Raw genomic sequence first — 16,235 nt, 5'->3', positions numbered from 1 at the left:
TGGGAACAAAATGAACCCATCTCCTGTCCTGGAGTGCGGCCTTGCTCTGGCTGCGGACGATGGGCTCCCTCAGCCCCTTTAACCAGGCCCTCCGACTCAGCTGCCACTGCCCTCCAAGCACCAGGGCGCCCATGCTTCCGCCGCGCACCATGGGAGCGCCTTCTGTGCGGTTCCCCCACCTCAGAGGGCCCGTCCGGCGGGGCCACCGCGGGCTGCGAGCGAGGCCGAGCGGGGAGGCGCGGCGAGGGGAGCGGCTCTCCTTCTCCTCCGCCTCCTCCTCCTCCTCCCCCGCCGCTTCCCAGACTGCGTCGCCCGAGCGGAGCATCGGCGGCGGCGGAGGCCGTCCCAGCATGCGAGAGTGAGATGCCTGCCCGGGCGGCTCCGGCTACTCCGGCATCATCATCATCATCATCGGCAACGGCAGCAGCAGCAGCGTCGGCGACGGTGGTTGTTCCCCCTCGGGCCGAAGCGCCCCGGATGCGACTGCGAGGCCGGCGCCTGGCGCGGCACAAACACTTCTATAGGACTCACTCGCCCCGCTGAGGCCCGCTCGCCCGCCTCATGGAGCCCCACGCCTCCGCCTCCGCCTCAGCCCGGCTGGGCCGCCTGCGGGACTCGCACGGGAAGGTAACCCCCGTTGCCGGGCAGGCCGAGGCGGGCCGCGTGCGCCGTAAGGAAGGGCCCGCCGGGGGTGTGTCAGGCAGGCGAGTGGCGGTGGAGGGAGAAGGAGGGAGAAGGGGGAAAAAAAAGGAGGCGGCCTTGCAACGCCCGGCCGGGCCTGGTGGTTTTCCTCACCCCCCCCCCCGCGCCGCCTCTTCCGCCTTTCCTGGGCTTTGGCGGCTGCGTGCAAGGAAGGCCTCGCTTTTCCCCCTGGGCCCTCTTTGTCTCTCTCTCTCTCTCCTTTCTCTCCTTCCCTTCTTTCTTCTCTTCCGCCTCTGATCCATTTTCCTTTTCACTTCCTTCCTTCCTTCCTTTACTCTCCCTTTCGTACCTGTTCGTTCTTCCTGTCCATTCCTTCCTCCCATTCTCCCTTCCCTCCTTCCTTCCTTCCTTCCTTCCTTCCTTCCTTCCTTCCTTCCCCACTCCCTTCCTTTTTCCTCCCTCCTCCTTTTCTCCTTGTTTCCCTCCACCTTTCTCCTTCCTTCCTCTTCCTTCCTTCCTTCCTTTCTTCCTCCCTCCCTTTTTCCTCCCTCCTCCTTTTCTCCTTGTTTCCCTCCACCTTTCTCCTTCCTTCCTCTTCCTTCCTTCCTTCCTTCCTTCCTCCCTCCCTTTTTCCTCCCTCCTCCTTTTCTCCTTGTTTCCCTCCACCTTTCTCCTTCCTTCTTCTTCCTTCCTTCCTTCCTTTCTTCCTCCCTCCCTCCCTTTTTCCTCCCTCCCACTCTCCGCCTTTCTCCTTGTTTCCCTCCACCTTTTCCTTCCTTCCTTCCTTCCTTCCCTCCCTCCTTTCTTCCCCACTCCCTTCCTTTTTCCTCCCTCCTCCTTTTCTCCTTGTTTCCCTCCACCTTTCTCCTTCCTTCCTCTTCCTTCATTCCTTCCTTTCTTTCTTCCTCCCTCCCTCCCTTTTTCCTCCCTCCCACCCTCCACCTTTCTCCTTGTTTCCCTCCACCTTTTCCTTCCTTCCTTCCTTCCTTCCTTCCTTCCTTCCTTCCTTCCCCACTCCCTCCCACTCTCCACCTCTCTCCTTGTTTCCCTCCACCTTTTCCTTCCTTCCTTCCTTCCTTCCTTCCTTCCTTCCTTCCTTCCTTCCTTCCTTCCTTCCTTCCTTCCCCACTCCCTCCCTTTTTCCTCCCTCCCACTCTCCACCTTTCTCCTTGTTTCCCTCCACCTCTTCCTTCCTTCCTTCCTTCCTTCCTTCCTTCCTTCCTTCCTTCCTTCCTTCCCGTTTTCTTTTATCCCCTTTCTTCTTTTTTCCAACTCTTTCCCCTTACTCTTATATAATCTATTACCTTCCTTCTCCCTTCCTGCTTCTTCTTTCCTTCCTTAATTCTCTCCCTATTCCTGTGCTTTCTATTCCTATGCTTCCTTCCCTCCTTCCAGTCCATAATTGGTTCTTTCTTAGGTCTAATGTCTTCTAAAGAAATTGGCAGCTTCTAATTGCTTTGTACCATAAGACCAGGTTAGAATTTGAATAGGAGACTACTAGGAAATCTCAGAATTGTATTCTAGACTGGGAACTTAGTCTCTATGTCTGTGTCTGGGTATGTTCATGTTCATTCTGGAAGAAGGTGACAACCACTTTGGTATGTTGCCAGGAGAACATGGATTTGAAGTCACCCGAAGTCCAGCTGAACTCAATCAAGTCGGTGCCTTTTTAATAATGAGAAAAGTTGGATGGGAAGTATAATACTTTTCTCTGTTGCCCTGTGCAGATCTGATTGAGGGCCTTCAGATACAACCTAACAACCATGGTAGAGATTAAAGGATCTGTAAAAGAAAACGTTAAAAAGATATGTTAGGACAATACTGTTGTATGCACTGAATAGTCACAGGTCTAATAAGTAAAAGAAGGAAAATGTAGCTATGAAGTCTCATTGTATTTGTGCATCCAGGTAAAGTTTTCATTTCATTCAGCAATCGTGGCTTGCTAATGGTATACCCCATTATAGTAAACAAGATAAATAATGAATTTACGTTCAGTAATTCATATATGTCTAGGGCCTATATCGTTAGGCCATTTATTCAAACAGCAATGCTTGTAAAATATTTGTTTTGCTGAGGGCTAACATCTCATGCATTTATTTGGGACTGAACTTCAACCCCAAATCATTGGAATGTCCAAATGTATGATTTATGTACTACTTTGTATATCTCCGTATTTCATCCAAGGAGTGATCTGACCTTAATTCTCCCTGTTGATAATGAAGATATTTTTATCTATACATTATAATTGCATAAGATGTGCCTCTAAGCTCCTAGCTTATCTCTGACCTTGCAGGGAATGTAAAAAGAAAAACTAACAGTGTTTTAAACACAGTCTTGTTCTTTGAATCATTCTGATATGCTTATAGTCACAATGCTACTGCAATCAGTAATGTTTTTCATGCTTGGAGATTAAAGTCTCCCATTCTGGTAAGGTACATAACGGCACAGACACATTTCTTTATTCCAACTTCAATATTTTACTGTTCTAACTTCAAGACTACTGTGTTAGTCTATGCGCCTATAACAGATAAAAGTCCTTTTTCCCCAAAAAATATGTTGCTGGTAGCTGTAAAGCTTCTATACTACCCAAAAATATGGTACGAGTTGTTTCTCCTACTTCTTTGTATACATCTTTAACTTTATAGTGCTCCCTGTGACAGCCTTTGCATTATGTGATTATGAATGAAGTAAATTCATATATGAATGACTGTAAAAGAGAACAACTGGATTCAGGGCACTGTTCTAAATTTTGATGGGATTGTTTATATTGGGATTAGCATATGATGTCAATCAAAACGTTCTGGTTTATGATTACGCTTTAGTGTGCTGTGTGGACCCAGTCACTGTGACTTACTCATCAAATCAAAGTTTTAACAAACTTACGTATCCTTTGTTCTCTACAGATTGCCTATAGGGGTAAACTTTGTATATACAAGTATAATGTAATACAGAACCAATTCATGCAAAATACACTAGGTTAAAAAAAGAATGATAGTTATAGAAATGTATTATAAATTAATACATATGTACATGAGATAAGTATAATAGAATTGTAACTTAATTCTCTGATAAATATATTGTGTTTCTTTTCTGTTTTCCTTTTTCCTGTTCAGTTCCCTAATCCTGACTGAAACAAATCTTCCAGGCTTACTGTTACCTGTAAACTAGAACAATGTGTTATGATCAACTACCTGGAATTCATACCTTACTGGCTTATAAAATGCCTTTTAGAAAAATAATTTAAATTTGCCCTGAACATTCCATCAAGATTGTTAAGATCTGGTATCTCCTATTAAGAACAGTAATTGGCATTAGCTACTTTAGTTGCTATCTTCTATATATTTTATTTATGCTAAATGTATCAGTAAGGACCAGCCAGGTTTATTTATTTATTTAGTGTATGGCTGGTCACACACAGTAATAAACATAAACATTAAAACACCAGCCAGGTTTTTAGTTTTTTCAGGTTTTTAAAACAATACAACATACAAGCAAATTTACTGAAAAAGCGTCAGTACATCGAAAGCTGTAAAACACTGCAAGTTACTTGCAGTAAATCAGCGACCGTTTCAGGCTCAAAATGTTTTAGCAATAGTGACAAAAATAACATTTTTTAGTTCTGTTGAAGTTCAGAAAGCTTAGGGGAAAATTGGGAATGAATTTGCATGTAAACTTCAATTCAGGTTTTAGGGTTTATTTTCTAGGTCAACCATTTCAGGTTGCGCTGAAGTTGGTGAATTTCAATGTTCTATTGAAAATATAGCATTCCCATGAGCTTTAACTCCATATATAGCATCCTTCCATATATAGCATCCTTCCAGCTATTTTATTTATTTATATATATATCCAGCTATTTGGAGATATATATATATATATATATATATATATATATATATATATATATATATATATATATATATTATATAATATTTCTATCTCTATATCTCTATCTCTCTATCTCTATCTCTATCTCTAATCTATATCTATATCTATATCTATCTATATATCTATATCTATATCTATATCTATATCTATATCTATATCTATATCTATATCTATATCTATATCTATATCTATATCTATATCTATATCTATATCTATATCTATCTGGAAGGATGCTTTATATATATAAGATAGCTGTATCCCTATGTGTCTTTTAGCAGCTCCGCCATCAGTACAAGTTAATAGTACAATCTGTTGTAATCAGCTACTTTGAGGATTATTTTGGTTGAAAAACAGTGTCTACAAAAGAAACCACCATCACCTGAATTTTGTCAATCTTATTTTCAGTAACTGGGAAAAAAAAAAGTCAAATTATCTTTCATGGTGAGGCGTTCTGTTTCAAATAATTATTTTGATTTTATAAATCTGTTACGGCACGAATGCTTTTGTTTTGGAGCTCGACTCAAACTCACCAAATTGCTTTTGTGTGTGTGTGTGTGTGTGTGTTTTATTTCTTTTAAATCTAATCACTTTGGAATCACTTCTTGAAAGGTTCCCCATATGTTTACTGCTGCACCATCTGGACTATTTTTAGGTCATTACAATCTGTTGTGTAAATAAGTATCTTAATATGCAGCAAATGTGCTTTTTTGTTTTTTTTACCCAAAATGTTGAGCCTGCATAAGGATATATGTGTGTGTGTGTGTGTGTGTGAATGCACACACATATTGGGAAGGGGAGCAGAGTAAAATTAAATCTGATCTATAACTCAGAGGGAGCCATGCCCATTTCATTTTGTCTTCCAGCCATCGTAATTGGAAGAGATCTTGAGCTTCTTCACCAAGTGTGCTAATACGGTATTTGATGACATGTTGGAAAATGTACGAACAGACTTTGCTGGAGAAAAGAGTTTGCAGTGATATAATTTTAAAGAAGTGGTAATGGGATGCTCAATTCATTTATGCAAACCAAACTTGACAGTTGCTGAAATAAACAGAAGAACACATATAGGCACTGGCCCTTTCAGAAGAAATCAGAAATCTTTAGACTTGCTGAAAATATTGGACTGTTTGCCTCTAGCGAACATGTTGTTGCCTGACAGAAATGGGGCATGCCTTTGTTATGAGAGTACAATTACTGTTTTCATTAGAATAGAGCTGGCAAGGATCTTGGAGGTCTTCTAGTCCAGCCTCCTTCTCAAGCAGGAGATCTTATAACCTTTCAGACAAGCAACTGTCCAGTCTCTTCTTAAAAACCTCCAGTGATGAAGCACCTACAACTTCTGAAGGCAAGTTGTGGATGCTTCACTGGTTCATTGTCCTCACTGTTAGGAAGTTTCTCCTCAATTCCAGGTTCTCTCCTTGATTAGCTTCCATCCATTGTTTCTTATCCTGCCCTCCACTGCTTTGGAAAATAAATTGACCCCTTCCTCTTTGTGGCAGCCTTTCAAATACTGGAATACTGCTATCGTGTCCCCACTAGTCCTTCTTTTCTCTAACTTTGTTAGTTGCAAAGTCATGTCCAATCCATCGCGATCCCATGGACAACATTCCTCCAGGCCTTCCTGTCCTCTACCATCCCCTGAAGAACATTTAAGCTCACTCCTACTGCTTCAGTGACTCCATCCAGCCACCTCGTTCTCTTCGTCCCCTTCTTCTTTTGCCCTCAATCTTTCCCACCATTAGGCTCTTCTCCAGTGAGTCCTTCTCATTAGGTGGCCAAAGTATTTGAGTTTCATCTTCAGGATCTGGCCTTCTAAAGAGCAGTCCGGATTGATCTACTCTAGGACTGACCAGTTGGATCGCCTTGCAGTCCAAGGGACTCGCAGGAGTCTTCTCCAGCACCATGGTTCAAAGGCTTTAATTCTTCGGCGCTCAGCCTTCCTTATGGTCCAAGTTTCACAGCCATACATTGCAACTGGGAAAACCATAGTTGAAAATCATAGTTCTCTAGACTAGCCAAACCAAAATCCTGTAACAGTTCTTCATATGTTTTAGTCTCCATATAGTTTAGTCTACTAGAAATAACTCTTCCCAAAGTGAGTGTTTGGGGGATATTTTATATATTTCATCTTGTCTAGACTTTTATCTTCTTGAAGGACCAATAAGGAGATGGAGCAGAAATTTGTCTCATTAAAATTTTGATGGGTAACAGCTGATTCTCGAAGTCAATGGCATGGGGTCCTTGCTGTTCTCTGAGCTTGGTTGTTTTCTTGCCAGGATTTCATTACCCAACTAGGTAACATCATTAGTTCAGTAATATAAAGGCAATCCCCACTCTCTTCTAGCACTGATGATGTTACCTATTTGGCTAACGAAATGCCTGCAAGAAAACAATCCTGCTCAGAAAGCACCAAGGACCCCACAGTTTAATCCTGAGCTACAAATATTCTCTTCTATTCCTATCAATGACACGCTGAAAATTCCTGGCACAGTATATGACATTTCTGTACCTTATTATTAAGGAAAATAAAACATTTCTACATGCGTAATTGGTCTCTTCTATACAACGATTACATGGGTAGACCAGTTGTTGTTTGTCTCTGGCCAGTTTAGTTTCCACTCATAAAATGAGTTGTGAAATCTTACTGGGGAACACTATTGAGCAATTACGTTTATTTTATTTTTTTAGAAATTCTGCTTGTTTACTGGAAAGCTGTGGTGTTTATTTGTAGTGAAATAATTAGGCAGAGCTGTAGTTAGGCAGAGTAATTTTCATCCCTGACCCGGAGGCATCTCCCCCCCCCCCACTCCAAAGAGTATAGAACAGTATGTACAGTGCCACTTATTTGAATCTCTGGGAATTGGGCGTCATGTTAATAATCACAAAATACGAAGCCCTGCAAATAGAAATAGAACCATTGTGGCAAAAGAAAGCAGGGGTAGTTCCAATAATAATAGCCATCTTGGCTGAAATCCCAAAGCATCTGGAGTACCATTTGAATATCATTGGCTTTGACAAAACCACCATGGGATAATAAAATAGAAGAAAAAAATATTGGAGTAGATCACAAAGTACCGTACTTTTCGGACTATAAGACGCACCAGAGTATAAGACTCACCAAGATTTTGAACAGGTAAACAAGAAAAAAAAAAAAGATTTTGCCCTCCCCGGCCCCCAGGAGCACTCTACAGGCCTCCCAAACCCTCTGCAGGCCATGTTTTTGCGAAAAATGGCCCCATTTTTATGAAAAACGAGCCTGTTTTTGCCCTCCCAAACTCCCCATGCATCACGTTTTTGCCCTCCGCAGACCCCAGGACCACTCTGCAGGTCTCAAAAACCTTCTGCGCGCCCCATTTTTGTGAGAAACGGGCCTGTTTTTGGCAAAAACGGGACGTGCGGGACGGGGTTTCGGGAGGCCAAAAATGGTTGTATTCGGTGTATAAGACCCACCAACATTTCCACCCTCTTAGGGGGGAAAAAAGGTGTGTCTTATACTCCGAAAAGTACGGTATCCAGGTCCGAAAATCAAAACTTGAAAGATTATGGCAGAAATCACATATGGTGGCCCCAGTGGTTATCAGCACACTGGGTGCCATACCCAAAAGCTCTGGATGGCACATCGGCAAAATTTCCATCTGACAAATGACAAAAGTCCCCACTGCTTAGGTCTACACTTATATTATGTAAATGGGCCCTGAAAACCCATTTATTTCAGCTAGCTGGGCTGGCTTGAGTTAAATTTTAAATTGATTTTAAATTGGAATTTTTTTAATTACGGCCAAAATATTTAATTATTTTAAACAGTTTTTAGATTTTGTATGTCTTGTTTTTACTTTGGCTGTTCACCGCCCTGAGTCCTATATTGGAGAAGGGCGGTATAGAAATTTAAACAAATAAATAAATAAAATAAATAAATATTATGCCGACACTTTGCGACATCCTCAGTTCTTGCCAAGAACTTATTTATTTATTTATTTATTTATTTATTTATTTATTTATTTATTTATTTATTTATTTATTTATTATTTGATTTATATGCTGCCCTTCTCCGGAGACTCAGGGCGGCTTACAATGCGTTAAGCAATAGCCTTCAAAGTTTTGTATATTTTTTTTACAAAGTCAGCTTATTGCCCCCACAAACTGGGTCCTCATTTAACCTACCTTAGAAAGGATGGAAGGCTGAGTCAACCTTGAGCCTGGTAAGATTCGAACCTGCAGAAATTGCAGGCAGCTGTGTTAATTACAGGGTGCATTAAACCACTGTACTACCAAGCTTGATGCTCATGAAGCTCAACAACAGCTAAAGAACTGACAGCTCTGATTTCACATTATCGTGTGTATAATAATAATAATAATAATAATAATAATAATAATAATAATAATAATTAATAATAATAATAATGTGTTCTTTAAAGGTCTGTAATAAGCTCCAGAAAGAAACTTGGTTAAGGTGGTTGAGTGCGTGGATCATTAAATTCATTTGCTTGCATAGGAAATAATGTATTTCTAAGGTCAGGAGTACTGATCTGTGAATCCCCAAATTTGCTAAGCTAAAGGTAGCTTATAGAGACTGAATTTCTCAGCGAAGCATAGAGAGACTAGATAAAAGGGCAGTTGGGTAAAATTATTCTTTTTTATGGATGTGCATGTGCGCGCGCGCGCGTGCGCATATATATAAAATAACATTTTTTTTAAAGAACTGAGCACTTAATTCTTTTTAAAGGATTTGCACATAATGGTAGAATTATCCTGAATAAATTTATCCCTCTTGGGAATTTTATATTCACTTCTTATTTACTGAAATAAGAACTATTAAGCTATGCCAAGCATATCTTAGCATTATGAAATTAAGTTATGGCAAGCCTTGGGATTATGTGCTCCACAGGAAGGGTGGAGTCTGAAACTTCCAATATGTCTTGAATACGCCAGTTTCCTGTTATATGTAAATATGTAGATCTAGTATACATTAATTGCTTGATTTAACTGCTTAATACTATAGCGCAGTATTTCATTAACCAGTTAATTAACTAGAGTTAGACCCCATTTCAGATATAATGCTAAAGCATTATTTAGTTATATGCATGAGCTGGCTTGGGCTGGTGAATTTACTTTTTGTTGGCATGGCTGTAAACTGAAGATCAGAGAAGCCTCTAAAGTTTAACTGGCTGGAATCTTTTGTTATATCTGAAATGGATAAACTTTGATTAGTTTAAACTAGAGGATGGTATGCAACATGATAAACTACAGCTTGTAGTTTCTTAGTGTAATCAACTAGCCAATGCCGCCCCCCTCCCATTTCATATAAAAAGAAGAATTTCAAAGTAGGATGTAGATCTTCTGATCACCTGATGCTTATGCATTAACCAAATCTGTTTGGCTTTCACTTAAGGTGAACATAGAACGGAGTTGGAAGGGACCTTAGAGGTCTTCTAGTCCAACCCTCTGCTCGAGCAGGAGGCCCTCTATACCATTTCAGACAAATGGCTGTCCAGCCTCTTCTTAAAAGCTTCCAATGATGGAGCACCCATAACTTCTGAAGGCAAGCTATTCCACAGGTTGGTTGGTAGGAAAATTCTCCTTAGTTCTAGGTTGCTTCTCTCCTTGATTAGTTTCCATCCATTGCTTCTTGTCCTGCCTTTAGGTGCTTTGAAAAATAGGTTGACCCCCTCATCTTTGTGGCAGCCCCTGAGATATTGGAAGACTGTAACCGTGTCTCTCCTACTCCTTTTCACTAGACTAGACATACCCATTTCCTGCAAATGGTCTTCATGTGTTTTAGCCTGCAGCTGTTGTGGTCCGCCAGCAGCCTGCGGAGCTGGCAGCGGAGTCGGACAGTGAGGAGGCTGGGGAGGAACATGGGCCAGTCCTGGAGTCTGGGGAAGGCCCAGATGAGGGCTCTGCATCGGAGGCAGAGGTGGGGTCAGGGCCATCTGGGAGTCATGCGCGGACTCCGGAGCCTCCAGAGTCAGACAGCAGAGAGGCAGAGGAACAGGGGGAGCCTGTTCCTAGTGTGTGCATGCGCAGAGCTGCCAGAAGGCATGAACAGGGATGACTTGGGAGTAAGGCCTGGAGATGATTGGCCCTTCCCATAAAGCTTAAAAGAGGAGCAAAGGCATGTGGGCCCTTTGCAGGAAAGCAACGTTGTTAATTCTGTTCCCAGTTGGCATCTCTGTTTGATTCTGGAATCCGTGTGGCTTTGCCAAGTAGGTCTTTGGCAAAATGTCAAGGGAGCTAAAGGTGGGTGATTATCCCGAAGGACTTCTCCCGAAGGACTTTTTGCAACTAATTGGGACTCAACTGTGAATGAACGTAATTCACAGCTGTTGCAATAAAAGAGGTTTTTGGGACTACTTGTGTGTTTTAATGACTCAGGAAGCCTACGTCACAACACCAGTGAGACTGGAGGCTAAAAGCATATTATTTAGATAACGTGTTTTGGTGAGAACCCAGTATTTTTATTAGGTTTACAACATCTCATGAAGTGAACAACAGTTTTCCATCCTTGGATAATGGAAAACTAGAATGTTTTCCAAAACGAAAGTGGAAGCTTTAACTTTCTGTTATTCCTTTATTACCAGACTTTAGCTATCAAATTCAGCCGCACCTTTTCTTAGATAACACACTTCGAGATGGCAGGCTGGGGAAAACATTCTGCGGACAGTGAAATCCTAAACACTTTTCAGCATGTTTTACATGGCAATTGAAATCCACATTGAGGTCGGTCGTAAGGCGCTTTTAGTACAATTTGTTCCCCGCAAGGCAGTTTGTTAGTTTTAACAATATCGATATAAAGCTGTAAACAGTTGTAATACTTACAATTGAAAAGTGCTATGTAAAAGTTGAGGCTGCTCAAGCTCTCCAATCTTAAAAGAAGAACGTCTTGCTTCAAAGAAGGGCACATATAATATATATAATTATATTATATATAATATAATCAATATATTATATATATATATATTATAATTAATCTGTGGAATGGCTTGCCTTCAGAAGTTGTGGATGCCCCATCTTTGGAAGCTTTTAAGAAGAACAAAACCACCTGCTTCAACGGGGTTGGACTAGAAGACCTCCAAGGTCCCTTGGAGGCCCCGTCCTCTGGATTCACTGCAGAGTTTTCTTAAACTTACCAAGCGCAGAGTAAAATATGTATTGTTCTCTACGTATAAATTAACACATTGTAATAAACATTTGTTCAGAAGTATATTATTTTGATATTTTTCGTGTTTTGTTGTGCAAACGTGTGATACGAGGGAACACATACATATGCCAGATCTGAATGAATATATATATTCATGTATATTTATTTATTTATTTATTTATTTATTTATTTATTTATTTATTTATTTATTTATTTATTTATTTATTTATTTATGCAGGTCCCCTCTTATACTCTCAGGGAATACAGATACATAATCAGGACAGTTAACCCTTAGTTTGGGGAGTTCGATGCTTTTCCAGTAGCTAAAAAAAAAATTAACTTAAAAAAAAAAGAGCAGACAACAATAAAAAGCAAATGGAACTAATAAGAAAACACAGCAATAAATCGATGGCATTTACTTGGTTTAATATTTTATTTTTGTAATAATAGTATTGATTTTTTTTTCTTAAGGAAAATATTCCATTTCAGAAATAATTAGAAATACTTGTTTTCTTTTAAATACACATTGGAATACTTGATGGGAAGAGATGTTGAACAAATAAAAAAGTTGACTTATTTGAGTTGAAAGTTCAACCTCTTTCGTGTAACTTACTTGATCCATAAGTTACACTGGGCAGTGGTTGAATTCATGCAATAAATCACTTTAATTCATTATTTTAATCATGGTTTGTTAAACAAGACACAGAAGTTGAGATCACATATAACATTGTTTCATTTCTGCCTCAGAGAATAATTGGAATAGTTTCCTTCTTTTTTCTAATATTGAGAATTTGAATGTTTCCAGCCCAATATTTATTTTAGATAAATCAAGTTTTTTCTATACAATGCCTGTGCAGTTGTTTATTTATTGGTGAGGATATTCACGATTATGCCCCCTTGTGGTTCCCAAGAAATATTAATATAGGTTTAAAAGTACAAGCTTTTAAATTGCTTGGTGCACTTCCTTTAAAGACCTGTAATTGTTCTGAAAACAAAATATGAACTTGCCTCTTATGAGATAGGTGGCTATATAAATGACATAAATAAGCAAAAGCATATTTTTACGGTTTTTGTGGCCCCCAAAGAAAAGTGATCCTTGCTTTTTTTAAAAAAATGTGATTTAGACATTTAATGCATGTCAGTGTGCATCCTAGAAATAAGTTTGAAAACTACCCACACATTTCAAATATTATGCTACATAAATCAACCATTAGTATTTGGAAGTTGTATGTCACATTTATGAAGAGGAAAAATGTCACACACCATTATGTTGCAGACAAAATAATGAAAGTCACAATTTCTTTCCATAAGCATAGTTAAACACCTAAATCCATGATTAAGCCTCATCTTGTACATAAAGCTATTATATAGTGATGACTGGAAGACCATGGCTTGTTGAATACAACATTATATTTCTCTGAAGCCAGCTTGGCCAATGCATTGAACCTCTTATCAGTCCAGCTATCTGTAGAAAGGAGTTACTGAAACTCTTATTACGTTAATTTAGGATAGAATAACAGAATAAGAGCCTTGGTGGCGCAGCAGACTAAAGTGCTGTTAAGTAGCCACCAGCTGCCTGCAATTACTGCAAGTTCGAATCTCACCAGGCTCAAGGTTGACTCAGCCTTCCATCCTTCCGAGGTAGGTAAAATGAGGACCCGGTTTGTGGGGGCAATAAGCTGACTTTGTATAAAAAAGAACACCGCTTTGGGGGTGGGGGGGCGAAAGCCCTACTAAGCAGGTATATACAAAAGTATGAAGGCTATTGCTTAATGCATTGTAAGCCGCCCTGAGTCTCTGGAGAAGGGCGGCATATAAATCGAACCAATCAATCAATCAATCAATCAATCAATAATTAATTAATTAATAGAGTTGTTCCTGTTTGTTTCCTGCTCAGGCAGGAAATCGTATACCATTTGATACCAATGGTTGTCCAATCTCTTCTTAAAAAAAACTCCAGGACAGATATTCATATTATGACAGCTGGAATTATCATTGGCCAATTTAGATTAAAAATACATAACTTAATAAGGTGTGCATACGCTATTTAATGAGTGCCAGATAAAATATGTAGAAACCATTCCCTTTCCCTCCCCACATTAACAACTACTTGATTTTTGCTGCCTTCTTCCCTTGTCAATGATCTTAGTCTTCATGTCTGTAAATTATGTGCTAGAATACCTTGGAGTGCTTTAAGGTCAGACTGTAAATCTCAGCCCCTTTTCTTACAGATATTCAGATCTTTCCTTCTCTCCCAACCCCATCTTTTTTTCTCTCTCTTTTTTCTCAAATCCCTGGAGATTCCCCCCCCCCCAAATTCTTCCTCCATCTGAAGGGATGGTGCTTATTTTGTTAACCTTATGCCATATTAACAAAAGGAGGCTAGTATGGAAAATAGTCCTCGACATGACGGCCAAAATTGAGCCCAACATTTCTGTTGCTAGGTGAGGCATTTGTGAATTTTACCCCATTTTACGACCTTCCTTACCACCGTGGTTAAGTGAATCGCCACCGCTGTTAAGTTAATCACCCGGTTGTTAAGTGAATCTCGCTTCCCCATTGACTTCGCTTGTCAGAAGGTCGCACAAAGGGGATCAGGTGACCCCGGGACACCACAACCGTCATAAATACGAGTCAGTTGCCATGCCTGTCTCAATTCTGATCGTGTGACCACAGGGATGCTGCAACGGTTGTAAGTGTGAAAAACGGTCATAAGTCACTTTTTTCCCCAGTGCTGTTGTAACTTCGAACGGTCACCAAATGACCTGTTGTAAGTCAAGGATTACCTGTACTATATTTCAGAAGAAATTGCGGCTCCTGGACTGTGGACAGTTTCTTCTCATATAGAGAAATAACAAGCTCACGTGTACTGAAATATTTAGAATTAAAGAAGTTGTCAGAGTCAGATCAATGGTCTACCTGGCTCAATAGGACCTTCAGATGGACCGAACAGTAAACAAAGTGCTAAACAAAAACCTGATATTCTACCTTAAGTAAAGATAAAGGTTCCCCACTCACATTTGTGCTAGTCGTTCGCGACTCTAGGGGGCGGTGCTCATCTCTGTTTCAAAGCCGAAGAGCCAGCGCTGTCTGAAGACGTCTCCGTGGTCATGTGGCCAGCATGACTCAATGCCAAAGGCGCACAGAACGCTGTTACCTTCCCACCAAAGGGAATTGCATTTTTTACGTGCTTTCGAACTGCTGGGTTGGCAGAAGCTGGGACAAGTAACGAGCTCACCCCGTTACGTGGCACTAGGGATTCGAACCGCCAAACTGCCGATCTTTCAATCAACAGGTCTTAGGCACTGAGCCACCGCGTCCCTTTATTCTACCTTGGCCCCCACGAATTTTCTATAGAAAAACACCCCTCAAATCTTTCAGTTGAGAGGTCTTGTTTCCTCCCTCCCATATCTTGTGGGTCTTATTTATCAATCATCTTTGTTTCATAACTTCAAATCTGCTTAATGTTGGTGTACGTTGCCGCCAACCATTACATTATCAGAAATGCTTCTAGAGACACGTAATATTAAATTGTCGTTTTTCTTTGAAGCTTGACTCAGTGCTGGATCCTTGTTCTCTCTGCAGCTGGTCTGAAGTTCAGTGTTTCCAAGTTGGAAAAATTCCCATCCAAGACCTCGGAGCTTTTGCCAGTCCAAAGTATATCCTATCGAGCCCAGGTAGACCCATTGATCTGACTCTGGCAACTTCTTTTATCCTAACGAAGGGATTTCACATATGTTTTTCTTTTGAGCCTGCCCTTCCGTGTCCCTTTATGGGAGATATCAAAAGGAGAAGAATGAAATTAAAGCGGATCGGCATTGCTGATTTTTATCTAAAGGGTTAAAGGTCAGCGAAAACAACATATGTTCCTCTGCTGTTCTATTGATGGCTCATATCTCCCCAATTTTATTTTAAAAAAAACGGGGGGGGGGGGGGGGAAGCATATGCTCCCAATTTACATATTTACTAATTAAAATAAAAAAAAAAAAGCAGCTTCCTGGAAACATTAAGCAGACAATCTTGGATAACCTTTCACATTGCAGCTAATGGATATCAGCCTGGAAATTTTCATAGGAGGTCTTCTAAATAATGTAAATGATTATGAATATGTAACTAGTTAATATGCAGCTACGAAAGGATTATCATGTAGAGGTTAATGAACATGCTGCACTTCACGGGTTGCATTGCCTTTAGCGCTCTCTGCTCGGAAAACCCTGCGTCGGGAATCGGAAGGTTTCCGTTGAGCTCTTGTTTCCCCCTATGCAGAAATGGGGGATTTGAGTTCTCAGCTTCCCCTCCCCACACACAAAACAATTTCATAACACGGAACGTGTTCCTTAACGGTAATAGGACACAGCCCTGTTACAGCACGTTCAGCATTGAATATTTATTGTGGTCTCAGGGATGTGTGCTCGCTGGCCCCATAACCCCGATGGTGTGGTTCCGTTGGTACAGGTAGTCCTTCGACTTACGACTGCGATCGAGCCCAACATTTCTGTGGCTAAGCGAGACATTTCTTTAGCTGGGTTTTGCCCTGTTTTTACAGCCTTTCTTGCCGCAGTTGTTAAAT

General features: G+C 40.7%; 1 protein-coding gene across 2 annotated transcripts in view; it reads left to right on the top strand.

The window, feature by feature from the left end:
• The first annotated feature begins 295 nt into the window (after positions 1–295).
• URI1 (URI1 prefoldin like chaperone) overlaps positions 296–16,235 on the top strand; it is a 47,913-nt gene continuing 31,973 nt past the window's right edge. The window contains exon 1 of one of the 2 annotated variants that reach the window (XM_070953011.1): positions 296–627. In XM_070953011.1, the coding sequence (XP_070809112.1) occupies positions 562–627 (66 nt within the window). In that variant the 5' untranslated portion in view covers positions 296–561. Of the gene's footprint in view, positions 628–5,438; positions 5,466–16,235 lie in introns of those variants that run through there. The other variant, XM_070953013.1, reaches the window with a different exon arrangement.

Source organism: Pituophis catenifer, unplaced genomic scaffold (genome assembly GCF_029215685.1).
Source record: "Pituophis catenifer annectens isolate HBS135680 unplaced genomic scaffold, rPitCat1.0.hap2 SCAF_13, whole genome shotgun sequence".
NCBI classification, from domain to species: domain Eukaryota; kingdom Metazoa; phylum Chordata; class Lepidosauria; order Squamata; family Colubridae; genus Pituophis; species Pituophis catenifer.
Note: the sequence above shows the minus strand (reverse complement) of the source record. Positions and strands in the feature narration are given on the sequence as shown.